This window comes from Pteropus alecto, unplaced genomic scaffold (assembly GCF_000325575.1).
Source record: "Pteropus alecto unplaced genomic scaffold, ASM32557v1 scaffold43, whole genome shotgun sequence".
Taxonomy (NCBI): Eukaryota; Metazoa; Chordata; class Mammalia; order Chiroptera; family Pteropodidae; genus Pteropus; species Pteropus alecto.
The window spans coordinates 5,907,826-5,933,950 of NW_006435764.1; the positions used below are offsets into that span (position 1 = coordinate 5,907,826).

At 52.4% G+C, this 26,125-nt stretch overlaps 4 protein-coding genes across 6 annotated transcripts in view; 1 reads left to right on the forward strand and 3 right to left on the reverse strand.

Moving 5' to 3' along the window:
* The window catches only part of NAALADL1 (N-acetylated alpha-linked acidic dipeptidase like 1), a 10,110-nt gene extending 5,719 nt beyond the window's left edge, over positions 1–4,391 (forward strand). The window contains exons 9-18 of the mRNA XM_006911126.2: positions 1,333–1,418; positions 1,502–1,565; positions 1,682–1,749; positions 1,835–1,926; positions 2,011–2,101; positions 2,863–2,944; positions 3,028–3,201; positions 3,277–3,364; positions 3,474–3,566; positions 3,886–4,391. Of these exons, the coding sequence (XP_006911188.1) occupies positions 1,333–1,418; positions 1,502–1,565; positions 1,682–1,749; positions 1,835–1,926; positions 2,011–2,101; positions 2,863–2,944; positions 3,028–3,201; positions 3,277–3,364; positions 3,474–3,566; positions 3,886–4,072 (1,025 nt within the window). The 3' untranslated portion in view covers positions 4,073–4,391. The remainder of the gene's footprint in view (positions 1–1,332; positions 1,419–1,501; positions 1,566–1,681; positions 1,750–1,834; positions 1,927–2,010; positions 2,102–2,862; positions 2,945–3,027; positions 3,202–3,276; positions 3,365–3,473; positions 3,567–3,885) is intronic.
* A 145-nt stretch (positions 4,392–4,536) lies between these two features.
* SAC3D1 (SAC3 domain containing 1) lies at positions 4,537–7,045 on the reverse strand. The gene is made up of 2 exons (XM_006911127.3): positions 6,120–7,045; positions 4,537–5,143 (listed from the first exon to the last, which is right to left on the reverse strand). Exons 1-2 carry the CDS (start codon positions 6,883–6,885, stop codon positions 4,641–4,643), a joined length of 1,269 nt encoding a protein of 422 aa, XP_006911189.2. The 5' UTR covers positions 6,886–7,045; the 3' UTR covers positions 4,537–4,640.
* Positions 7,046–7,424: 379 nt separating this feature from the next.
* Positions 7,425–16,627, reverse strand: SNX15 (sorting nexin 15). 2 transcript variants are annotated; one of them, XM_006911128.3, is made up of 8 exons: positions 16,388–16,627; positions 13,008–13,043; positions 12,673–12,793; positions 11,369–11,484; positions 11,098–11,266; positions 10,651–10,794; positions 8,290–8,547; positions 7,425–7,993 (listed from the first exon to the last, which is right to left on the reverse strand). In XM_006911128.3, exons 1-8 carry the CDS (start codon positions 16,484–16,486, stop codon positions 7,887–7,889), a joined length of 1,050 nt encoding a protein of 349 aa, XP_006911190.1. In that variant the 5' UTR covers positions 16,487–16,627; the 3' UTR covers positions 7,425–7,886. The 2 variants fall into 2 exon arrangements, with proteins under 2 accessions (XP_006911190.1, XP_024902032.1); XM_025046264.1 differs by lacking the exons at positions 11,369–11,484; positions 16,388–16,627 and adding an exon at positions 16,165–16,324.
* A 2,964-nt stretch (positions 16,628–19,591) lies between these two features.
* On the reverse strand, positions 19,592–25,925 carry ARL2 (ADP ribosylation factor like GTPase 2). 2 transcript variants are annotated; one of them, XM_015588640.2, is made up of 6 exons: positions 25,772–25,925; positions 22,761–22,871; positions 22,501–22,663; positions 21,009–21,089; positions 20,151–20,249; positions 19,592–20,064 (listed from the first exon to the last, which is right to left on the reverse strand). In XM_015588640.2, the coding sequence occupies exons 1-6, from the start codon at positions 25,834–25,836 to the stop codon at positions 19,930–19,932; spliced, it is 654 nt and encodes a 217-aa protein (XP_015444126.1). In that variant the 5' UTR covers positions 25,837–25,925; the 3' UTR covers positions 19,592–19,929. The 2 variants fall into 2 exon arrangements, with proteins under 2 accessions (XP_015444126.1, XP_006911191.1); XM_006911129.3 differs by lacking the exon at positions 20,151–20,249.
* Between the last annotated feature and the right edge of the window lie 200 nt (positions 25,926–26,125).

The following is a 26,125-nucleotide window of genomic DNA, read 5'->3' on the forward strand; positions in this document are numbered from 1 at the left end:
CGTTGTTAAGTGTTTTATTTTGAAATAATTTCAAACTTACGAAAGAGGTGCAAAAACAGTACAAAGAAACCTCTTACAATGTTAATGTCAACATCAACATTAATATTAATGTTATCTTGATTGCTCTCTATTTATATTTTGAAAGGAATGTTTGAAAGTTGCAGAAATGCTGCACCTTTACCCATAAACACATCACTGTAATATTCCTAAGAATAGGGACATTTTTCTTTTATAACCACAGTACTATGACAGAATCAGGAAATTAACAATTTTGCCAAGTGTTCCTATAACGACCTTTAGAGCAAAAGGATTTTCTGGTTCAAGAGCCAACCGGATCACCCGTTGGATGTGTGGCGGTGGCACGTGTATTCGGTCATAGTTCCTTAGCTGTTCTTCGTCTTTGATGATCCTGATGTTATCTTGTTGAATGTCCCTCCGTTTGATTCAGGTTATTCATTTTCGGCAGGAAAAAGCATGGGATTTTGTAATTACAAGCATGTAATCATTTTATACTTAAAAAAGTTTTCATTTATAACAAAAAGATGAGGACTGGTCACAGGAGACTGAGTTGCAGCCAGAGATGAGAGCACACCCAGGAGCACGTGGCACTGTGGAGGGCAAAGGGGAGTCTGGAGGAGGTCAAGGGGCAAGCAAGCTGGACCACTAGGCTTCTGGGAGGTGGCCGGGGACTGTGGCATAGAGACTGGAGATGAAGTGAGGCTGCAGGAGGCTATGAAAGGCAGTGTGGGGCGCTGGTAAAGCCCCTGGACTCTGCAGCCAGATTTGAACTCGAGTTATGCTGCATGTCAACTGTGTCGTCCTTTTAACTTCTCTGTGGCTCGGTTTTCTCAACTGTGGAATGAAGACAATAGTAGTCTCTCCCTCAAGGCATTGTTGTGAGGATTGGCTCAATATGGATAAAATCCTAAGGCAAGCATTAATGTATTATTGTCACGAAGAAAAGGTTATGGGTGAGTTTTGCCTAGGATGTATAAAGCAGAGAGTTGGGGGTGGAGGGTCAGGTCTTCTTAAAGCATACCTATAGAGCAGAGGGATGAAGGGCATTCTGGCAAAGGGACCACCTGACCCAGGGAGGTTGGTGTTGGGGGTAATGCTGGGGTGGGGGTGGGGCGTCACAGCAGAAGAGGGAGGCTGGGGAAAGGAAAACGGACCTTTCCGGAAGGCTCGGCTGGAGAGATGTCAGGACCTACTTCTTGTCACGGGCCGCCCCGCCCCTCTCAGCCCTCCCCTCCTCTCTATTCCTCCAATCTTTCCTCTAAGCCACCCCAGGATCCGGGGGACTTGCCTGCTAAGCCTTATCCCCCTCCCCAGGCACCTGGCGCCCCCGCAGATCGGTTGTGTTTGCGAGCTGGGGGGCAGAGGAGTTTGGGCTCATTGGCTCCACAGAATTCACAGAGGTGAGTGAGCCCCACAGGGTAGGCGGGAGAGGGGATCCCCGGGGCGGGGCAGCGCCAGGCTGACGTCGCCCCTCCCACCACAGGAGTTCTTCAGCAAGTTGCAGGAGCGCACCGTGGCCTATATCAACGTGGACATCTCAGTCTTTGGTATGGCGGGGGGCGGGGCGGGGAGGCGCGGGGTGGGGAGAGCAACTGGTCTGACTGGGGAGGAGAGAAATGAAGGGGCTAGGCCCGGGATAGAGTCTTTTCTGATCCTCCCACAGCCAACGCCACCCTGAGGGTGCAGGGGACGCCCCCAGTCCAGAGTGTCGTCTTCTCCGCAGCTAAGCAGGTGGAGGGGAGCGGGGCGGGCGTGGACCCGTTTGCTGTTGGGTCTGAGGAGGGCAAGCCCCGAGACTAGATTCCCCTTCCGGCAGATCCCCGCACCAGACCCCAGCAGACTCAGCATCTACGACAACTGGATCCGGTATTTCAACCGTAGCAGTCCCGTGTACGGCCTGGTCCCCAGGTGAGCCAGGGGCCAGGGCTGGGACCTGAGTGGGCAAGTCGGAGGGCCCGATAGCCTCTAGACCCACCATCTTCCTTCCCACAGGCTGGGCTCTCTGGGTGCTGGCAGCGACTATGCACCCTTCATTCACTTCCTGGGCATCTCCTCCATGGACATCGCCTACACCTATGACCAGGTGAGCGGGCACCCATCCGTCCTCCAGGTGGGTACCTTGCTCCACCAGCCTGCCCACTCCTCTACTGCAGGATGCTCTAGTGCAGCCTGAATTGGACACCTTCACTCACTGGCTGAGCTACCTCTGCCAAATTTCTTAACCTCTCTGAGAATCTATCTATGCTCATCTATGTTATTTTATCAAGTTTAAGATACTACTGATTGTAAGACGCACCATTCTGATGAGCACTATTCAGGAGGGGAAAACACTGCCAATTAGTTGTAGGATGATATTGACTTTAAGAAGCATCCCAATTTCAGAGATTTTTAAATGTGAAAAAAATATTGACCGCAAGATGGTTTAAGTAACAGTATAAAACAAGGATGATTCAAAGATTTGGTGTGAGAGAAATAAGGGGTGCAGAGCGTCCTGCCTGTCTTCCTTCGATGCTCCAAAATGCCCTCTCTCCCCTTCATGGCCACAAATCTCCTGGATGATAGAGCTGGGATTTCAATCTTCTAGTCTGACTCCAAAGCCCCAGGCTCTTCTCCTTCATGTGAAATGGAAAAGTGGCTGCTGACCCAGCTCTATTGCTTATTAGCTACGTGATGTCAGGCAGGTTACTTAACCATTTGAGCCTGTTTCCTTCTCTGTAAAGTTAGAACCTACCACATGGATGTGGCAATGATTTGAGATAATGTCCCTACACTGTAGCTCACTATAGGTACACTTCCTTCCACTTCGCGACCCAAGCCTGTCACTTCTGGGCCTTGTTCCCCCAGAGTAAGACCTCAGCCCGGATCTACCCCACCTACCACACAGCCTTCGACACCTTTAGTTACGTGGACAAGTTTGTGGACCCAGGTGAGGAGAGGGGGAAGGGGTATCTTGAGGCTGGAGGAGGATGGGCTGAAGACTGAGCCCTGGCCTTGTCACCTTCCCTGCAGGCTTCGGCAGCCACCTGGCCGTAGCCCAGACAGCAGGGAATGTGCTTCTCCGGCTCAGTGACAGCCTCTTCCTGCCTCTGAACGTCAGTGACTACAGTGAGACCCTCCGAAGCTTCCTGCAGGCTGCCCAGCAAGACCTTGGGGCCCTGCTGGAGCAGCACAGCATCAGCCTGGGTACGGACCCACCCTGACGTTGAGGCATGGGGAGCCCTGCACTCACAGGCCTAAGATACCGGCTGTACCTTGCAGGGCCTCTGGTGACTGCAGTGGAGAAGTTTGAGGAGGCATCCATAGCCTTAGGCCAAAACATATCAGCACTGCAGAAGGCCAACCCCAAGTGAGCAAGGGCAGCGAGCAGGGGCCTGGGAGGGTGGCATTCAGGGTAAGATGCAGGCTGGTAGCTGGGCTGCCTGCTCCAGAGTAACCAGCAGATCCTGCCACTCCAGCCCCCTGCAGGTTCGGATGCTCAATGACCAGCTGATGCTCTTGGAACGAACCTTCCTGAACCCTCGAGCCTTCCCAGAGGAACTCTACTACAGGTGATCCTGTCCCAAAGCTCTTGGGAGGTTCTGTGGGGTGAGGTTGGGTAATGGGCATCCACCTAAGGAAGGTGAACATCAGCATTTCAGTGGCCTTTAGGAGAATCAGGCTCAAAGGAGAGGAGAAATCAGTCCAGGTCACCCTGGGACTAGAAGCTACATCTTCTGCTACCACCACTGCTGTAGGGGCACCAGCTGTCAGAGGCAGTGGGGAGGTGCCTTAGTTCCTAGCTGCATACAGGAGCTGAGCTCATAGCAGGCTGAAGCTTCCCTCGTTCCTGGCCCCTAAATGACCCTGATTCTCCGATTTCTCTGTTAGCCATGTGCTCTGGGCACCCCGCACTGGCTCTGTAGCCACGTTCCCGGGCCTAGCCAATGCCTGCTCCAGAGCCATGAACACAAGCCTCGGATCTGCAGCCTGGGCCGAGGTGCAGAGGCAGCTCAGTATTGTGGTGGCAGCACTGGAGGGTGCAGCAGCCACCCTGAGGCCTGTGGATGACCTCTGACTCCAGCCCTACACTACCACCCTTCATCTAACCCTCTCCCACTTGTTCTCCTTGGCTGTGTCTCAGTCTTCCCTGATGCCAGAAGGCACAACCACGGGACCCTCTCAAGCTTCTGAGGCAACTGCTCAGGGTCCCACCAGTTGTGGACGCCTGAAAGGAGTGACAAGCACTAGATGAAAAGCTCCCTTATCCTGTCTCTTGGCTGGCAGAGGGTGGAGAACAGGAGGCGGGCATGGTGGGAATGGCAAAGCCAATAGCTCTTGGTAGTGGGTGGGCGAGGATGGGATGCTTAATAGTAACCTTAGATACCAACTAAGAGACCACCGAGGCCACCCCTCAAGGACCATTGGGTAAACTGAGGCCCAGGGAGGATAGGGCCTTGCACACTCTGGGTTCTCTCCCCCCATACCCCGAGCGTGTCTCAACTACTCCCTGCCCTGCCCCAAATAAATCAAGCCTAGCTATTGTTCCTACAAAACAAGGTCCTTTTATTGTGTGGGAATCATTAAAAAAGAAAGCGGAGCGCTCAGTCCCAGTCCTGGGCTCTGGGAGCCTGCCCGGCCCCTGCTCATACCCGGGACTTCCATCTGTCCCCACCTTCATCTTCCTCCTCCGCCATGACCACCTCCTCCAGGGTGCGCCCTACAAGTTTGCTTCCCACCAACGCTTTGCAGGTCCCGGCGGGTGGCAGCCCCTCCTCGGTGTAGAGACCCCTCAGGAACACAACTCTCTCCTGTCCATCCAAAGGCAGTCCGTGGGCCTGGCACAGGTCCCGTGCCTCCTCGGGCCCATCCAGGGCTAATAAATGCACCATGAAGTCCAGGGGTAAGGTCTGGCCCTTGGGGGTGCTCAGGGCACGAGAGAGGCGGGCCAGGGCCCTGCGGCGGGCATGGCCCACATGGCACTGTACAGCGCAGCTCTGCAGGTACGGCAGGGTCCGAAGCAGGCGGAAGAGGCGGGCGGCATTGCCTTCACGGAAGGCCGCATCCACAGCCAGGGCTGTGCGCAGGGCCGGGCAGGAACGCAAGGCAGTGGGCAGCTGCAAAACCTCATGAAGGGCCTCCACTGAGCCTGTGAGGGCGGGAAGCTGGGATGAGAACGGATCAGTCCTTCTATCCCATCCCCTCAAGCCTCCCCCAACTCATCTCTCCCACTCTCTCCAGCCCTGCACCTGGCCCATCTCCAGACCTCAGTCCCGCCTACCTCCCACTCTGGCCACGCCCACCTTCCCTCCCCCTTTCCTGAACCATATTTGAATGAGGGGCCAGGGTTCTCAGGGCCCCTGCAAACCTGGCACTTCGTAATAGTGAGGTAATGTTTACGGATGTAGGAAACAGGCCTAGATAATTTAACGACTTGCCTGAGATTGTTCATATGTAGAACTACATATGAACAGTTCATATGTAGAACTCGACCCAACAAAATCCAAGTTCTCTGACTTGGAACCCAGTCCTTTCTCCACTGCCCTAGCTGCTCCACAGATCAGGGCGCCGGCTAGGCCACACCTTTCCCTGTGCGCCTGGTAAAGCCATATGTAGTTTCTTCGAGGCGATTCTGCCTCTGCTTCCCTTCCAAAAGAATCACGAGCACTGGAACCTTCGGCCACTTTTGTAAAGTGAAGCTTCTGAACCATTAGGGGGTTGTGAAGTCAACGGTATTTTGTTACATTTAAATAGAATAGAACTTATTAGACTGCACCACCCATCCACAGAAAAGACCTAAATTCTTGAAACTTCTGTCTCAGATATATTTGTGGACATACGTCTTCTTTGATGCTTTGCAAAACTGACTGAACTGGAGATTTTAAAAAGTGTGAAAATCACTATCTGGGCCAACTTTTCCATTCCAACCTCGTCCCCTCCTCTTTGATTAGGAGAAAAGGCTCGATGGATCCGTGCATTGTCTCCATACACATTTAGGAGGCAGGGACGGGGAGAGGGCTAATGGTGAAATTTTAAAGCTTCTCCTTCCTTCCCCGGCCTCCGCTGTCCACTTAGAGGGTCCCCCAATCCCCGCGTTCTGCCCTGCTGCTAGGACTCTGACTCACCTAGGTTATAGAGCAGAAAGAGGCCCTGGAAGGCGGCCTGGCGGGGGTGCGGCCCGGAGCCCCGTGCGTAGCAGCGCCGCAGCGAACCGAAGCCCTCCTGCACCTGGGCCTGCAACAGCACCGGGTCCGCTGGCTCGTGCGCTGCGTCGGGCCCGAGCCTCGCCACCACCGCCAGCAGCACAGCCAGCGCTGCCTCCAGCACCACCGCAGTCTCGGAGTCGCCCGCGCGCTGCAGGGCCAGGTCCAGACGCACCGCGCGCAACCGATCCGCCACGAAACTGGCCACCTCCGCGCGGGATGCGTCCTCGCGTTCAGCCACTTCGCCCGCCAGGTAGCGCACGGTGGCCAGCAGCACGGACGGCGGACGCAGCTGGCTCGGTGGGGGCCGAGCCTTGCCGGCGGCGGGCCGGCTGTACTCCTTCACAGTGCGTTGCGGATCCGCGCGGGGCAGGTCCCCGCGGCACCCCGGCGCCACCTCGAAACGGTGCAGACGGCGCTCCTTTTCGCGCCGGGCGCGCTCGGCGGCTGGGCACATGTCCGGGCACCTGCCCACAGGCAGCTCGCAGCCGGGCATGAGTGGGCTGGCGGGAGAGGTAGGGCGATCAGCATCCCAGGGACTTCGACCACTCGCTGGATTCTGCAGGAGGGCACGCCCAGGCCCACCGAGGCTCGGAGAAGACGGGGCGGGGCCGACCCCGGCTGAGCCCGCCTCCTCGCCCGGGTCTAGGCGTCCCCGCCGCAGATCCAACCACCGCCGTCCTCTCATCGAATACTGTTGCTCTCATCGAATCCTGTTGCCTCTCACAGTCTCCAGCAGGACTCCCGTGATGCACTGCGTTGTAGTTCAGCGCCGCTACCTGTTCCGTGCGCTCAAGCCCCGCTAACGCCCCACGTAATACGCCGCACAGTCTAAGGTACTCCCATGATGCACCGGTTTGTAGTCTCCTTCGAAACGAATCGCTTTGTAAGGGGGCGGGGGAGGAGCGAAGCCACGCCTCCCAGGGTCCAGCCCATTGATGCGTCGCTATTTGGCTTTTGGCATCCACCCCGCAAAAAAATGGATACCCCTGCTTTGGGTTCCTCTCCATCATCCCTTTCAAACAATAAACGAGTTTAATCGGCATGTCTTTCTTTCTTCACTCTGTTTTCCTGGAGGCTATTCTCCCCATTTTCTAGATCGGGGTCAGCAAACTGTGTAAAGGGCCAGATAGTAAATGTTTTGGGACTTTCGGTCACAACTACATACTCAATCCTGCTGGTATAGGGGGAAAGCGGCCACAGACAATACTAAACGAATGAGCCTGGTTGTGTTCCAATACAATTTTTATTTTTTAGATACTTAAATTTCATGTCATTTTCCCCTGTTACAGAATAATCATCTTTTGATTTTTTTCAACTATTAAAAAATGTAAAAACCATTCTAGCTTATGGGCCTTACAAAAAAAAGATAGTTAGCCAGATCTGGCTGCAGGCTGTAGTTTACAGACCCTAGTTCTAGATGGGTAAACAGATAGTTCAGTGACCGGAACTGGTGCTCACACATCCAGATAGAGCCAGACAGGATTAGACGCGTGAGTCCCTGATTCCATGCTGGCAGGTATAGTCAGGGTGATGAGAAATCATTATTTTTCTCATTCTTGGTCCAGTTACATACAGAAATGGCCCCTGTTGTTGTAAGACCAGGAGATAGAGCTAGGCCCCAGGGAGAGGAGAGAGGGGTGGCTGGCAGTGCTGGAGCTTGAGTCCTGGGGAGGGGTTCACTCTCTCTCAGGGTGGGAGTTGGGACAGGTGTAGGTGCAGGATTTCCTCTGCTCGCTTTAGATATGCAGCCGCCTTCTTCTTCACACCCTCCTGGCGGGCAGGTGATGGGTCACCTATAGAGAGAGAATGGCTCAGCTGAGGTACCTGGGTTAAGAACCCCTGGTCTAGTCCCTTACAGTTCACAGAGTATCAATGTGTGTCTTTCCCCTTCCCTGGGAATCAGATCTATTCTCCCATTTTGCCAACAAGGAAACTGAGGCCACAAGAGGTAGAAAAACTGCTCAAGTTTGAACAGCTGGTCAATGAGGAGCAACTCTGATCCTTGACTTGCTTGTTCTTCGCTTTTCCCTCTTTTCCCTGCATCGTCCAGGACCCCAGGCCTCACCCTCCTCCTTCCAGTCCTACTCACCGGGAACTCCCTGAAGCAGGATGTGAACGCCATCCCGGTAGCCCTGCAGAGCTGCAGGGTAGGCGCCTGCCTTCTCGTCTCGTAGGGCCTGGGTGATGAGCTCTGTGGCTTGGCTCAGGTAGGCAGGGGTGGAACCTCCTTCCTTGTCCTCTTCCTCCTCCTGCCCTCCTGGTTCCCAGGGTTCCTGGTCTGGCCTCTCGGACTCTGCCTCCATTCCTGCCAGCTCACTTATGTGGGTAGGACTGGGGCCTGCACCTTCTGCAATCAGATATGGAGGACTCAGGCCAGACTGGCCCTCCCTTTCCCAGGGCCTGCCGCCCATTCCCCAAACTCTCTTGCCCATCAGGGTACTAACTCGTCCCAGGTGGACGGGAGCAGTGCAGAAGCAATCCAGAAGCCACTGCGCACAGCAGACTAGCCATATTCTATTTGATTGGTGTTTACGTGCTTTTGTAAAAACAGCCCCCCTTCCAAATTCTTTCTTTAGCTACACATTAACTTTAGTTTGTGGGCTCTGGGTCCCTTGTCCCGCTTCCTTCCTGACTACAGTTGATCTATCAATCCAAGAATTCTTTCCACAAAGTTTACCTGACCAACTACACCAGGCCAAGTGTAGAAACACTCCAAGCCTTGGAATCTTAGAATGGATTCAGAGAATCTTAGGGCTTTGTTTGAGGTCTTAGAATTTCCACTGAGGCCCCACATGTGAAAACAGTGGGTGGCAGACACCCTCACATTCCAGAAAGAAGGGCTCATTCTGTCCTCCAGGACTGATGGAGAGGTCGTCAAACATCCACTTTGCAGCTTACGTAAAAGAAGACTAGAGAGCTCGTGAATCAGTGAGGAAAAGGCGTTTGACGGGAAGGTGCAGGAGTACGAAGCACCTTGGCACACGAATGGCCTAGTGAGGAAAGGGTGGGCACCTCTCCAACCCCACCCAAGGGTCCCCTGGAGGAGACCATGGGCCTCCTGCAGGAAGTGAAGATAACATCTCCTTCCTAGCTGGCCCGCAGCTCTCCCTGGGTTGCTGATGGTGTAGGCAGAAGAATTCTTAGGGTGCCCCAATACTAGAGTTTAGGAATTTGGTGTATGTGATGGAGAGAGAGATACTGCCAGCTCCTTGCCTGGAGAATTCTGATGGTGACAGGCTTGCTGGAAGTGCCCACGACAGTACAGGAGATGAGGTAGCCCCTGAGCAACTGGCGCTTCCAGGCTTTGGTGGGGCAAGGATTTAAGCATTTTCCCATGGGCCGAGGCAATGTCTCATGGGAGCTGCCTTTCAAGAGTCTTGACAGGTTCCTGTCCACACATCTGGCCACCAGGCACCCCAGGGGATTTGGCTGGGGCAAGGCAGAGTATCTGGATGCTTGCCTCTTGGAGGCTGGGTACATTAGTCCCAGTGAAACCATGTGGCCCTGCCTTCCCCCCTCCCAATCCCTTCTTCCCGATTTCCAACCCTGAAGGGGCCGGAGGAAGGAGGGTAAGGAGCAGAACCAGAAGGAGAAAAGAACCCTCCTCACACTCCTGTCACCATGGCCAGGGGCCAGGCCACCAGTCAGTCCTAAGCCAGATGGGTACATGAGGCTGAAAACTAGATGGGAGACAGGTTCTGATCTAGATCAGACCCGAGGATGAGAGAACTCAAATGCCTGGAACTGATCAGAGAGCTAAGGGTCTGTCAGGAGGTCACTGAGGGTGAGAAAGGAAAGCCAACAAAATGGGTTTTAAAAGATCGCTGAGGAATCCGAAACGAAACTGATTCGTGATGATCCCAAAGCGGATCAGCCACTTCAACACCCCAGCTGCGGGAACAGCATAAACTCAGAGAATTTCACAAGGAAAAGTTCCAGTGTCTCAAAGCCTGGGACTGTCAGGTCTCCTGATCTCCGAGCCAGGAGCTCAGGACCTGGCCCTCTGTGGGGGCCTTCTGTCTCTAGTGTCCTCACATGCCAGCAGCTGCTCTGAGCCCAGACCTCACCCCTTTTGACCAACAGGCCTCTCCTGCCTCCAGGATCTGCAGCCAGACCCCGAGCCAGCCAGAAAAGCCCCACCTTGGGCTTCCAACAGAGGAACTCAACCCTTCACAGAGCAGTGTGACCTCTCTGCAGGTTCCAGAGCTTTCTCAGGGAGCAGACCCCACCTTGGGAAGTCGCTGATTTCCTTCCTCCATGGCCGTTCACTATACAGGGGCATCCAGCTTGCCACGCTGTACGCCGTGGACCCCGGCTCTGGACTATAGCACCTGCTTCTAATTCTCATCGAGGCTGCCATTTGCCCACAGTGGGCGCCTTTCTCAGATTTACACAAGTACCACGGTTAGTTGGTGGCTCTGCCTGCCCCCTGCTTGTGCCAGCTCGTTACCTTCCCTGGAGAAGGGGTCGAAGAGGGCCAGCTCCGCCTCGGTAAGGGGGCCTCGGGCAGGGGAACCAGACGCCTCCTCGGTGCTCCCACCGTTGAAGAGGAGATCCAGGGCTTCCTGGGCAGGGCTGGATGGCGGGGGGTCCGCTGAAGAATAGATCATTGAGGACATTCATGCCTGCCCTTATCACTTCCCTGTTTTCACAATGGAGTTACCTCTCACTGAATCCTTGCAGCAACCATGGGCTAGACAAGCCCATTTTTAGGGTTTGTGCCCATTTTACTGATTAAGAAACTACAGCCTAGACGACCCGAGCAGAGCTCCCAGCAGGTTGGTGGTAGAGGAGCTGGGGCACGCTCCAGGCTTTTCACTAAGATCACTGAAGAAGGAGTGTGCCCCTCCCCGCACAGGACCCTCCAGCCCTGGCTCCCTCTGCAACCCCCATGTACCTGGCACCTCCGACTCCTCGAGGCCCCTCTTCTCCACGGGGAGCGGCTGGGGCAACCAGGACTCATCAGGTGGCGGCCGGGGCTCCTCTGGGGGTGGCGTGGGGATCAGAGGGGGTGGCAGGATGTGCAGGTCCTTGGATACCTCAGAGGGCCGTGTCACCTCCCCACCCTGCAGCAGAGAAAGACCAGCCGGGGGAGGGGGTCACAGGGTGCAGCCTGGTGGGTGGAAGGTTTCCCAGGCACTGGGGAGGAGGACAACAGGGACACATACTCGGAAGAACTCCTTGAGCTGGGGGCTGTTGTTGAGCGCGGGGATGTGCACGGTGAAGCGAAGCAAGTCTTCTGCCCCCTTACGCCGTTCCTCGATCACTGAGGCTTCGAACCGGCCTGCAGCCGCCAGGACAAGAGGCAGGGAGAGAAGTGATGACCCGCAGGGGCCTCTGGCCCCTAGGCCACTATTCCTGGTTCTGCCTGGAGGGGATCTGAGCAGCCAGCTGCCCCCTATTCCATTCCCTCAGCAATCTTCCTTAACTCCTCTCGAGGTGGAGGTGCTTGTGAGGAGGGACCAATCCCTCTGTTCATCCATTTTTTGGATGTTTATTGAGCACTTACTATGTGGTAGTTTCAGAAGGTCAGTGAGAGAGAAGCAAGCTCTCTGCCCTCATAGATATCACATCCTAGACAGGGGGAGGCAGGTAACCAATTAGAAAATAATTTCAGATGGCTTTAATGTAATGGGGAAGAAAGTAACGCTCAGAGAGGGCAAGTGACTTGCCCAAGGTCACACAGCAAGTATCGCTGTTTTTCATGGTTTCACTGCTCTGGTCTATGTATCATGCAGAGTTATCTAACAGAGTAGCCTGCTGCACTCCCCACTGCCTGGCATAACCTGCCGGCAGCACCCCTTCACCTTGCTGCAATAGGTGAAATCTAGAGACCCAAGTACAGATCGGCCCTTTCCGACAGAAATATAATCCGAGCCGCATGTGTAACTTATAATTTTCTAGTAGCCACATTTAAAAAAAGTAAAAAGAAACAAGTTAATTTTAATAATGGTCTTCTTAACCCAATACATCCAACGTATTCCCCTTTGAACATGTAATCAATACATATACACTGCTGAGATAGTTGACATTCTTTTTCCCACGTATATGTGACCCGTACAGTGCGTCATAGCTCAGACTCACCATGTCTCTAGTGCTCCCAGCCACGCTGGCTCATGGCTGCTGTTTTTAGACAGCGTAGGTCTACAGGAAACACGGCTCATGGGCAGGAGTTCTGGTTCTGCCACTTAGAGACCCAGCCCCTTCATCTCTCTGAGCCTCGGTTGCCTCATTTTGAAAATGGGGTTACTGAGGACAAGAATGTTAAAGTACCTGACGCACAATCAGGGTGAGGCTGCTCTGAGCCCCGGTGTCCCCATCTGTTAAGTGAGGCCATCTCTCCGGGCCCTTCCAGCTCTCTGAACAGTCTTTGCAGGGTTTCAGGCCCTGTCTATCTAGCCGCCACCAGCAGAGGTCCCCTGTGCCTGACTCTTCCATCATCTTTGGCCTAAATTCCTTGATTGCTACTCACCGAACACCTGGGCCCGGGGGAACGCAGGGAACTCCTCCAGGCGGCGGAAGAGGTTGCGGTGGGTGTAGGCCAGGTCTCCATGAAGCTTGCGGAAGTCGCTGTACCGCTTCCAGACCACCACCTGAGAAGGACGGGGGCTTGACCACACCAGCACTGGTGGGAGGCGCCTTCCCCACCCCTGCCCGCCCCGGGGTCTGTGAGGATGAGGGCCGCAGCAACCCCTCCTCCCAGGGCCAGGGAGGAAAAGGGGCTGGCCTTGCAGTAAGCGGCTGTTCCTTTACTGTTTCCCAGATCTGGAACTGGGGAATGGCCCCCCTTCATCCCAGGAGCCTCACCTCCTTGACATCCTCTGGGTCCCTCTTTGAGATGAACTGAGGAAGAAAGGCAAAAACCAGGTGAGACCAGCGACTGACATCTGACACCTCATCGCCCTATAAAATCCCAGGATGCCCCAGGTTCCTCTCAAAGGGGCAGTGACCACTGGCCACTGGGACCAAGGTGTCCTGGCTTTAAGGCTTTGAGCGTAACTCAGAGCAGTTTTTCTGCCATGCACCTGTTTCTTCATCTGCCAAATGGGGGGATCCCTAAAGGCCCGTCCGGACCGCTCCATCCTCAGCCCCACTTTTATCTCGGTTCCTTCAAAGAGCCAAGTCCCTGTAATTCCTTTTGAAACCAAAGAACCCCAAGTCCTCTAAAAATTAAGGTGTGTCCTAGGACTGTGGATGAACACTCCTGGACACAGAAGAAACAGACACTGGGGCTGTGACCCCCAGAAGAGCAGACTGGGGTCTGAAGTAGAAAGAAGACTCCCTTTTCACTATGTTGTTCATAATAATTAAAAAATAACACCCTACAGTTTGGAGTACTTGACAGTTTTCAAAACATCTCCTGTTCCTTTTCCTCGATCCCATGGAGGCAGACATCCTCAACAAGCCCTTTTAAAAAATGAGGAAATGGACACTCGGACTGGGGACATGAACTATACAAGGTCACACGCACCAAGTAAGGAGATGTAAGGACTGAAAAGTAAGGACTGAAATCCTGGCCTTTGCTTTTCACGACAGACTTGCTTAAACTATTTTTGGGTAAAAGCAATTAGATTTAAAAACCATTGAGAAATATATACGTGACTAAGGACTGATGTCCAGACTAATACAAAGAACTCCTACAACTCAATACTAAAAAGACAAGACAAACAACTCTACCCAACTTGAAAAAGTAGGCAAAATACTAGAACAGGCAACTTCCCTAAAAGAAGACATTTGAGTGGCCAATAAGATTATGAAAATATACTCAATATTATTATTCATCAGAGAAATGCAAATTAATACTCCAATGAGATACTACACACCCACCAAGAATGGCTAAAATTAAAGATGCTGATGATATCAAGTACCGGCAAAAATGGGAGAATAAAACAGAACAACCATGTTAGAAAATTGGCAATTTCTAGGAAAGCTACACATATGTTTATCAAATGTCCCAGCAATTCTACTCCTAGGTATACACAAAGGAGAAATGAGTACACACATCCATAAAAAAACGCTTGTACACAAATGTTCACACAACTTCACTCCTAACAACTAAAATATTTTAGAAACAACCCAAATATCCAATAATAGGAGAATGAATAAAGGAATGGAGGTATAGTCTTACAATGGACTATAACTACATAGTAAGAAAAATAACAAACTACTTATACATGCAAAAAGGATGAATTCCAAAAACATTATATTGACACAAAAGAGTACTTGCTGTGTGATTCCATTTGTATGAGATTCAAGAACAAAACTCATCTATGGTGACAGAAGCCGGGGCAATGGTTACCTCTCTGGGAGGATTATTGATTGGAAAGGTGCAAAGAAACTTTCTGGGGCGATGGAAATGTCTACGTCTTGATCTGAGTGGTGTTTGCACAGATGTGTTCATGTGTAAAAATTTCTAAGCTGTACACTTACTATTTGAGCATGTTACTTTATGAAAATTAGGTCTCAGTTTAAAAAATTTTAAAGGTGAAACAATGAAAAAATTGAGAAATACCAGCAAGTGAAAAAAGCAAGATGCACAATGCCACTGTGCGTAATAACAACATGGATACTCACATTTGCTTTTAAATGTAGAGCTTATCTGCAAGGCTAGATAAGAAACTACCAGCAATGGTTCCGATGAAGATGATAAATGGGAATGGTAAAGGAGGGAAAATTATTTATCTTTAAAAGTTATAAAAATGCATCAAAGTAGTGCACGTTACTTGTTTCAAAAGCCAATGGAAAGATTTATAGGAAAAGGTTACAGTCCCTTGCCACAACCACCCCATCCCCAAGTCCATATTCTAAAGAAGTATCTTTTTAATTTGTATTTTTCAGGCATGGGGAATACATTATAAAAGATTTGGGGAGTCTATCGATAGACAAATGGATAAAGAGAATGTACATATATATAATGGAATATTACTCAGTCATAAAAAAGAACAAAAGCTTGCCAAATGCAACAACATGGATGGACCTAGAGGGTATTATGTTAAGTGAAACAAATCAGACAGAGAAAGACAAACACTATATGATTTCACTTACACGTGGGATCTAAAAAACAAAACAAACAAACAAAACAGAAACAAACTTGTAGATACAGAGAACAAAATTGACAGTTGCCAGATAGGAGAGGGTTGGGGGGCTGGATGAACAAGGTAACAGGATTAAGAAGTATAAATTGCAGGTTATAAAACAGTCATGGGGATGTAAAGTATACAGGATGGGAAATGTAGTCAATAATAACGTACTAACTACGTATGGTGTCGGATGGGTACTAGACTTATGAGGGGGTCACTTTGTAAAGCATATAAATGTCTAATCACAATGTTGTACACCTGAAACTACTATTATATTGTATGTCAACTGTAATTGAAAAATAAATTAAAAAAAAGATTTTGGGGAAGCTCATTTTAAATATCTTGTATCTGCACTTAAATCACTTTGGCAGTATCTTTATATTCTTGCTCCTCTTTAATGGTTTAGTAGTTGCCTAGTTCAAAATTCTAAAGGTACAAGAAAATTAACAGTGATAATAAAATCCTTCCCCAAACCAGTTCTTGTATTTCACTCTACAGCTATTAGTGTAGTTTCTATTTTTAATTCTTTTCACGGTTTCTTCCAGGTCTCTTTACACAATGTGCTTATGATGTTGTTACTGCTTCATTTATCAACTTTAGTCTTTTATCTATTGACTTCCTGCTATGACTGTGAAGATGGAGACTTGCTCCTTAAGTTCTTTTGAACTGTATGCTTTTTAAAAAATTGGACGAGTACTTTTCGAAAAACGAAAAATAAATTATTTAAAGAGCTTTTATGTAAATCTCTAACAAACCAAAAAACAAAGCTTACTCTAAGAGATTGGAGAACTAATATTTGGGATGAGCTAGAGTTTTTGTTAATTTAAAGAAATTTACGGCCTCACGCCCACGTACCACACCTAGGGGTGGGTAACCCAACTCACCGGATCGGAACTGCAGTCCAAGCCCTTTTAAGAGGACAGCGCCCTCTCATAACCCCGCCCCCTGACGGCTAGAAAGGAAGACGGTCCGCGCAACGGCTTCCCCTTAAAGGGGAAATATATTTCTGTCGTCCGAAAAGGGATGTTCTACCAGTGCCTTGCCTTAAGGTAAAACTCGGCATCCCTCTTGTTAAAAGGGTAAGGTCCCCGCTGGGCCCTACCTCACCTGCGCGGTCACTTTGTACTCGGTGTAGCCCTTGGGGTGGGTCCGGGGGTCGGAGACTGTGTAGTGCCGCAAGAAGTCGTCCTTCGCCTGGCGGGACATGGCAACTCAGCTGGAGCAGAGCCGACCGCTGGCCTTAGCCTCCTCCACGTCGCCCCCGCCCCTCCCGGTCAGCAGCCGCCAGCCGCCGCCTAGCCTGGGCCTGCGCCCTCCGTCCTCGGGCCTAGGGAGCTGGTCACAAGTGACAGTGCAGTTCTCGGCCCTGGAGCGCGGCCAAGGGAGCGTCTAAAAAGTTCTCGGTCGTTGGTAAAGGGTAAACTAGGGGATTTGAGAGTAAGGATTGGGAAGGTTGGATCACTCAGCTCAAGCCCACCCCATCCGAGGTAAACCCTCATCACAGATCTCCAAAGGACTTCTCCTCTGCTTACCAATTCCCTTCATCCATTTACCCATTTTTTTATTGTGGCCAATATGTGCCAGACTTAACCAAATTATTTCTCCGTCTCCCTCCGTAGGATTCGCTAATGTGTGTTTTCTGGAAAGGTTGGGCAGGGGAGCAAAAAGAATTCGGAGAAGCACGATGGTGTCATGGGTTCGAAGTCATACTTTTTACCAGCTGTATGACTTTCTCATAAATGCCGGAGCCTCAGTTTCTCATCTCTAGAATGGGGATGTTTGTAATAGAATCTACTGCGGTGGATGTTTGTTTCTTCCTTTGTTGTCACTTCTTCCTGTTAGTACGGTTGTACCAGATCTTTGTTTGGAGGAAGTTCTCTAGAATGTGTAGCCTCCAGCCTCCCACCCCAGAATCCAAAGGTGCCAGCTCCTTGCCTTGCTCCAGGTCCCAGGTCTGGGTGGGGGACTCGCTCCTGAGTCCTTGAATCTTGAGTGAGGGACAAAGGGCACAGTGCCTGGCAAGGGGACCTACTTGTTCCTAGAGTACAGTGTTGGCTGTGGGTTTGGCTGCCCAGCTTCTGAAGCACTCTGTTTTCCAAGCCTGGATGTCCCACCTCCATCCGGATGCCGTGAGTCCCTACTATCCTTCCAAGAAACTGTCCTTTCTGCTATAGGCAGTTATAATCTGCGTCTGGGGCAGGCTGTCAAGGACCCTGACTGTACCACCACCACCAGGCTGCGAAGCTTAAATGCGGCGGTGTGGGTGGAGCGCTTAAGCATTCATGGCTGCTCTTGTTACTGGAACTCAGATGTCCGGGCTCTGGATGGCCAGTCTCCCGAAAGAAGGACAAAGCAAAAGCCCAAATCAGACCCTTGGAAGCTCAGATATGAGGTAGCTCATCTATGAGGTGTTCTGGAGGGGGCTGGGAAGGGTGGTGTCCTCGCCTACTACACACACTGGGGATCCTCTAAAGACCCCTTGGGAGGGACATGACTCCTGTTCTCTAAAGCTCTCTGGGCGGGACTGAGTCTCCTCGTTAATGATTAACTCCCCTCCCAGGCCTGGCAGCTCCTAATTCTCCCCTTTCCACTCTTTTTTCCTGTCTCCTCCAAGCCTTTTCCTGTGTAGATCAGTTTAGCCTTTGGCCTTCTCCAGATGCCACCTCCGCCCGTTCCATCACTAGGAGAAACAAACAGAAGAGCCTTCTAGAAGGCAGGGGAGAAGGGAAAGCTGCAAGCACACAGCTGCAGCGAGCCTGCTCCCCGCATTCGCCCTGTGTCTGCTTGACCATGTGATGCAGACTTTCCGCCACAGCTCAAACTCCCCATCCATAGGCCTTTGTGATGAGTATAATAACCTTATTATTTTCTTGTCTCTAACCATGCATAATTCACATTTTAAATCCAGGGTGCTGCTTACTAAAAGGCCCTCAGGACTTGAACACTGGGGTGACTCACTGGATCAGCGGATGGCTGAGTTCCCATTGGTCGGATCTGCTCGAGCTCCTGCTGGTTCATATAATGATAATTATAGCTAACATTATGCCGTGCTTAAGACACAAAAGACACCCACCCATTTGTTCCTCATCCCAACCCTAGGAGGTAGGTGCCTTTATCTTTCTGCAGATGAGGAAACCGAGGCACAGACAGGTTGCTCAGTATCACTCAGTGAGTGGCAGAGCTAGAGTTTGGCTCTGGGCCTGGGTTGTTCACTCAGCACAGGGTTTGGGAGCGTGAGGACCATGGTGTCGTGCACAGAGGACAGGGAAGGCAGTTTGTTTTCCACACTGAAGGACAGTTGATGTTCTAAGGTTGTCCACCCGACATCCATGCCCCTTTTACCACCCTAACAAAGCCCAGATTTTGCACAGGTGTCTACAAGGGATCCTAGTGCCAGTTTAAGAGCAAATATGGCGTTTCTTCCTCACCTTTCCCTTGGTTAAACTACCCCTCCCTCATTAGACACATTAGGCCCCCTCTCACTGGCGTTTAAATTTCAAACAGAGACAAAAACTAAAACGGTTAGGAGGGCCTAGTGCTAAGTGTGCTGGGTCCAACCCCCAGCTCCCCGACTTTGAGTAAGTCATGTAAACTCCTGGAGGCTCGGTTCCCATATAAATGGGGATACTGGGAGTCCGTACTGTTTAGGGTTCGCCTTAAATGTGACAGCGAGTAGTGAGTGCTTTGAACAGAACCCTGCAGATTAGGCTGAGACCACAGAATGGGGCCCTGTAAAAATATCCCTCTGTCCTGCCACCCTGGGGCCACCCTTCCCAGCCTGGCCCCTGTTCCAGCCTCCAGGGAAGGCCCCTTCCTGGCTGTGCCCTTGGTTAGCTACTCCTACACCTGAGTCATTTCCCAAGAATCTTTGCTTTTCATTCTTCTGCTTGAACCAATGCTGCCTTGTACAGCTGTGCATGTTGTCCACTGTATGTGGGTTCTTGGCTGTGACAGGAAATTGGGAGCTGAAATTCAGCCCGTGTTCCGTTCAAGAATCTGTGAGCCCTGATGTGAGGGTGCATCCTTTTTTCTAATTCATACCTCTGAGGGTAACAGTCGCTTTGGTAAACTGTCTTCCCCCTTCCTCTGGAAAACTACTCATCCTGAATTCCCAGTTTTAATGTCGCCTCCTCTGGGAAGCCTGCCTAGACTCTTCCAAATGGAATTAGTTGCAGCCTGGTCCTGTGCTTCTATGTTCTTTGCATATGCCTTTGACAAAGCAGAGTTAACACTGAAATTCTCTCTCCCTCCGGACGGTGGGCTGTAGACGGTCTCTAAAGTTGTTGAATCAGTAAATAATTCAGCTGGGAGTAGGGGCAAGGAACTGTTTATTCTTACAGCTGAGCAAAGGACGAGGCCCACAGCCTCCATAGCAGCAGAGACAGCCCCCGCCCAGCCCCAACCCTCACCTCTTGGTATGGCAGCTGCAGGGCCAGGTCAGGAGCCAGGGTGACAGCCAGGAGGGCAGCCCTCCTGTCATGGGAGCTGGCTGGCCACGGAGCAGCAGCGGGCGGCGGCAGCAGGTTACGGAGGGGTTGGGGAGTGTTAGTTGGGCTGGCTGATTCCCATCCTCCCACGGATGGTGCTTGGTGAGGGCCAGGGGGTAGAAGGGACGACCCAGACTGTGATGTCGGGGCGTCTGGAGCGGCTCAGTCGGCCGTGAAGATGCGGCTGGAAATGTCATCCAGGAGCCAGTCAATGCCGGGCAGCAGGTTCTCCCCAGTGACGGCGCTGCAGCCCTGGATGCACCAGTGGTGGCTGTGGATGGAGTCCAGCTCCAGGGCCTGAAAGCGGGGAAAGTGCTGCTGGGGCCCAGTGACCCTGCCGGCTAGAGGCTCCGTCCCGCTCCTGGCCCAGAGGGAATCCATACCTCCTCAAGGCCCTGCTCTGGGAAGCCTCCCCTGGCCTCTGGTGAAGATGCGTCAGCCCCGCAAGGCGCCAAGGCTCGCCGTACACTGCCATGCCAGCACTATCCCGTAAGGATATAAAAGCAACACAGGCTTCCGAGCATCGCTAGGATCCAGGCATTGTGCTATGTGCCCTACAAATGTCCTCTCATCCATTCCTCCCAAGGCCATATGAGCCAGACACTGTGCTGGCCATTTGACCAAGGAAAGCTCAAGACAGGTTAAGCAAACTGCCTAAGGTCACACAGCTAGTAAGTGGCAGAACCAAGATTCTAACCCCTCTTTCTCATTCTGGTGCTCAAGTGCTAGAAAAACAGTTAAGATGCAGACTCTGTCTAACGGTGTCGTCTGATCTTGGAAGATAAGAAGGGTCAGGCCTGGTTAGTACTTGGATGGGTGACCACCTAGGAAGACCGGGTGCTATAGGCATAAAAAAAAAAAAAAAACGAGAGATGCAGACTGTGGGGTCAGACAGGCCTGTGTTTAAATCCTGGCTTGTCTACTTACTGGCTGTGTGACCTCAGGCGAGTTACCTAACCTCTTTAAGCCTGATAATAGTTCCTCCCTCATGAGGTCGTTGTGAGAATTGGATGAGTGAATCCATGCAAAGAGCCTGGCACACAGAAAGCCCTGACTACATGGCTGTCACCCTGTGGCATGATCTGTTTGCAGGCCTGCCTTCCTCCAGGCTAACAGGCGCCACTGACTGCTGACTCTCCAGCGCCCCGAATAGCAGGGGCTAATAAATGCTTTTAAAATAAGTTAACAGGGAAATGTGTGCCTCTTTTCCTCCCCGAGCCTGTGCTGAGGCCTGAACTCACCTCACGGATGGCATTAGAGGACAGTGCTCCGGGAAGGTCCTGCTTGTTGGCAAAGACGAGGAGGGTGGCTCCGGCCAGGCGCTGGAGAAGAGACATGGAGGGGTATTTGGGCTCGGAGGGCAGCCTGGCCCCTCACCTAATCCCCCAGAGCATCTGGAGTCAGCAACCTGGAAGATGAGGGCAAGGCCCCGTGCGGTGGGAGCGGCCCAAGCAGGGTAGGCATTGTGGACAATGCCTCTGAGGCCGGCACACATTGGGCAGAGGGAGCCCTGGGCTGGGCCTGGGCCTGGGCCTGGGCCCCGGCTCTAGTCCAGTCACCACCCAGTGGGCATCTCCCAGCCCACTATAGTTCTCGACTGCTCCATTGGATGATCTGATGTGCACCAAGAATGCAACTGTCCCAGAGGCCATGGGGTCCGCTGGAAGTGGCCTTTCCCTTTTCTAAGTGCATGTAGCCCTTTACTGTCCCACTGCCCTGACAGGCCTCTCCGCCTCTGATTCTAGTTATATCCATGTGTGTGTTTAGTTCTGGAAGTTGCTCCAAATGGGCAGTTATAAAGGGCCAGGCCTGGGCATTTGACAGCCATCGCACTGGAGCTGCTTGACACCCCGGAAGGTAGCTACTGTTATACCAGGTGACCATATGTCCCTGCGTGCCCAAGACAGCCCCGTTTACAACTGCTGTCCCTGCATGATCATTAACAACCTCCTCTTTCTCTCAAAAGTGTCCTCATTTTACTCTCAATGCGCTGTGGTAACCTGGGTCACATCCTGGAACAGAAAAAGGATATTAGTGGAAAAACTGGTGAAATCCAAATATAGCCTGTAGCTTTTAAGAGTAACTTCCCAATGTCAGTTTCTTTGTTTTGACAAATGTACGGTGACTATGTGAGATGCTGACAGTGGTGAAGCAGGGTGAGGGTATATGGGGTCTCTCCTCGCTATCTTTGTAACTTTTCTGTAAATCTAAAATTTCATTTAAAGAAAAGTGTTTTAGCCCATACAATAAATTATAAGATCACCCTAATTATAATGCCCATTGTAGAGATGAGGAAGTGGAGGTTCAGAGAGGTCGAGTGCCTTGCCTGAGGTCACACAGTGAAGGGTCTGACTCCTGAGCCAGGCTCACACACTGGCCTGCAGTCATCCTCTCTAAAGCCTGATGTGAGGTGTGGAAACGAGCTCAGGGTGGTGACGCAGTGACATCACAGAGATGTGAGCCCGGGTCTCGGTCCACAGTGTGTCCTGCCTGCGGCACCATGGGCCTCCCTGAACCAGGGGTCGTCTCTGCCTCCCCAAGAGTACTGGGCACGTGGCGAGGGCTCAGGGAAGGAAGAGACCCTGATCTAAGCGTCCCTCTGCGGTCACAGAGCCCTCAGGGAATCTGTGAGGAAGGTGTCCACATATCATGCATGCGCACAAAGCACTGGGGCCTGGACACCGGTGGAAGCCCAGCCGCCCTCCCCCCACCCCAGCCAGGCCCCCTGCCCACCTCCTCCACCAACAGGCTCTGGAGCTCGCGCTGGCAATCCTGCATGCGCTGGCGGTCAGCGCTGTCCACCACCCAGATGAGGCCATCCGTGCTCTCAAAGTAGTTTCGCCAGTAGGAGCGCAGGGACTTCTGGCCGCCCACATCCCATATGTTCAGCTTGAATCTGCGCAGGGACGGGATGGCTGGCAGGTCAGCCTGACTGACCCCACCCTCCCAGCCCTGCTCTGGGCTGCCTGCCCACCTGCAGGGACCCCGCTCACCCCCGGTGCTCCAGGGTCTTGATGTTGAAGCCCAGCGTTGGAGAGATGGTGTCGATGTCCTCTCCATTGAACTTCTTGAGGATGGTTGTTTTGCCAGCATTGTCCAGGCCACTGGGGCACACCAGGTTAAGGAGAAACCCCCGTGCTCTGCAGGGCAGTGACACTGTCACAGTGCCCCTTTCTCAGGGGACAAATCATTTTCCGCCACCTAGCAAAATCAGTTGAGCACATGCCTGACCCATCATTGGCCCAGGATAAATGAGGAAGTATTAAACAAATATCTCCTCCTGACCAGACTCCTTAATTCACTCCACGATATTTACTGAATATCTATTAAATGCCAGGCCATCTCCTGCTGCTAGGGGACCCAGAGTCAAAGTCTCGCCCTTGTGCAGTTTACCCTCTAATGCAGAGACAGCTGATAAGAGTTCAAACTGATGAGAAACACGGTACTGTCAGATCCTGGTGAGTGTTAGAAATACAAGGAGCAGGCTTTTGCGGAGGGTCATTGGAGGAGCTTCCTTCGGCTTGGGCACCGGGGAAGGACCCTCTGAGGGTCTCAAGCTGAGGCCCAAACTACAAAGAGTCAACTCTTTGAAACGCCCGGGGAAGAGCATTCTAGGCAGAAGAAAAGCAAGAGCAAGTATCTGGAGGCAGCTACCCTTGCCTTTCTGTTTATGGAATGTTCCAAACCCTTTGCAGCTGAGTGTGCAAATGAATGGGTGAGTTCACTAGCCAGAGAGAATCCTCCTCCTTTTTCCAACGCTTAAGGAGCCTGCAGTTGGGGGCGGGGGGGCCAGGCCCGGGACTCAGCAGGCTTTCTGCTCGCCTGACCTGGACGAGTGACTCAAACCAGTGACATGGGGGCAACAGAACCTCTCCTGAGGCCCAGCCTCAGCCCCTGATAATCGGCTGATTACCCGCTCTCCCAACTCCATCATCCACGTTTCCTTCTCCACTGGATCATTCCCCTCACCTGACAAACTGACCTCTCGCCCACTTTACAAGGAGCAAACATCCTCTCCTGATCCCTCTCCCCCTTACTTACTCCTCTATTTCCCTTTTTTTTATAGCCAATTTCCTCAAAACCGTGTCCATACTCATCCTCTCCAATTTCTGTCCTCCTGCTCTTTCTTGAACGCACGAGTCTTTTGCTTCCTCTGCTTCCCCACGACTGCTCTTGCCGAGTCTGTCCCTAAAGACTCTGACGGCCAGGCAGTCCTCAGTCCTCACCTTCCTGCTCCACCAGCAGCACCTGACAGAGGGGCTTGTGCTTCCCTCAGCTCCAGGACACACCGTCGCCTGATTCTCCTCCTCCACTCCTGGCCACTCATCTCCGTGACCTCCCGATCTAAGTACGCCTCAGCAGTGTCTGTCCACACTCGCCCCCTCGATGGTCTCATCCAGGATCATGGCTTCGAACACCCCCTTTATGCTGATGATTCCCAAACTTATATGTCCCATCCAGCTGCTCCCATGGACATCAGTCCCTATATCCAGCTGCCTATCTGACGTTTCTGAGATGTCGCAGAGGGATGTCACATGCCCAAACTGAGCTTCCATGTTTTCTCTGACCTTGCTCCCTGCCAGCTTCTCCATCTCAGCAAGTGGCTCCTCATTTTTCTAATTACTTGAGCCAGAAACCTAGCAGTCCTGCTTGACTTCACCCTCTCCGGTGTCCAATCCAGCAGCAATTCCCGCTGGCCCCACTGTCAAAACGTGCCCCAACTTCCATCCCCTGACTGCCTGCATCCTTGTCTGAGCCACCACCCTCTCTCACCTGCGTTACTGCAGTGGCCTGGCCTCGGATCACATCCCCCCACAGCACTTCTCATTTAAAGGAAAAGCCAAGAACCAAAACGCCCCACAGTGAAGCCATCACCTCTCGGTCCTAACCTAGTACTGTCCTCCACACTGTCCCCCTTGAAATTCCTTTAGAGACACCTCGAGTTTTTTTCTAGGCGTTTGCACTTGCTGTTCTCTTTGCTTAAACAATTTCCCCCAGATATCTACACGATTCATCCCTCATGTCCCTGTCATCACTCAACTTACTTTCTCAATGCCACTTTCTTCGATCACTTTATTTAAATTGCATTCTTCTCCACGCATACCATATATTTTACTTATTTGCTTTTAACATCTTTCTCCCTCAATTACAAAAGGCTCATGAAGGCACGGGTTGTTTTTGTTTTACCCCAGCCCCTAGGACAGTGCCTAGCACATACTAGGCGCTCAAAAAATATTTATTGGATGAGTTGATTCTCTGCGCCTTTCTCACTTTATTTTTTTCAAGCACTTTAAAACAACATATGATGTGAATGTTATGTCTGAGCTATCTGTACACACGGATGTCTCCTCCCTGCCGGGGAGCTGGGGCGGAGGAGAGGGCGTCCTGGCATAGACTAGGGCGAACGAGTGCAAATGCCTGCTCATGGAACTCGGCAGGTTAGCGGGGCCCTCGGGCCTACAAGCCGTCAGACGCGGGGACAATGACGGGCAGTGCGGCAGCAAAGAAAAAGACGGGACAATTGGACCCACGGGCAAAAGTACCCGCGGAGTCCACACCCTCCTTTCCCCGGAGCCGTAGGCAGAGTCTGCATGCCGCGGGAATTCCGACCTACAGGGCGGGGCCTGGCCCCTAGGAGAAGGGGGGGAGGCCGGAGCCGGGGAGGACTGCAGCCCCACGCTTCACGCCAGACTAACGTGTGGTGGCGTCTGGGCCACCTTCGAGTCCCACTTCCCCTCTACATGAGGTCATCTGGTCTGGCCGCTGAGCCATTAGGCCCACACCTTTGGCCTTGGGAACGGAGTCCCCCCGCCCTGAGCCCGTGGTACGGCCTCCTCCCGGCCCCCCGCCAGAGGTGATTGGTAGCGCCCACGTGCGTGACGCACAATAAGGAATTGGGAAGGGCCAGCCCGCCGCGCACCGCCGCGCCCGGTAGGGGGCGCCTAGTGCCGCCCACCCGGCGGGGTCCCCGCTACCCTGGCGGCTCCGGTGTCCGAGAGGATACAGCATGAGCAGTCGCAGCTCCCGCTCTTTCTGCTTCATCTTCTTCAGGATGGTCAAAAGGCCCATGATCCCCGTAGCCCCCTCCGGCAGCCGTTTTCAGTCCCGGGACCCCTCTCCCTGCTCCTATTGGCTATCATGCCCACCGACAGCACAGTTTATTGGCCGGACCCTCACTTGGTCCCGCCCTCGCTCCCACGTGATCGCGAAGTCTCCCAGCGGTGTCGCGGCGAAGGTCCCTCTAGCGGTGATGGGGCTTCTGAGCGGCCACCTGCGTTAACCCTTCGCATCCCGAGGTCTTGAGGGACTAGGACGCCGCCATTCCTTCCTCCCCAGGACCTCAGGCTCAACCGGGAAT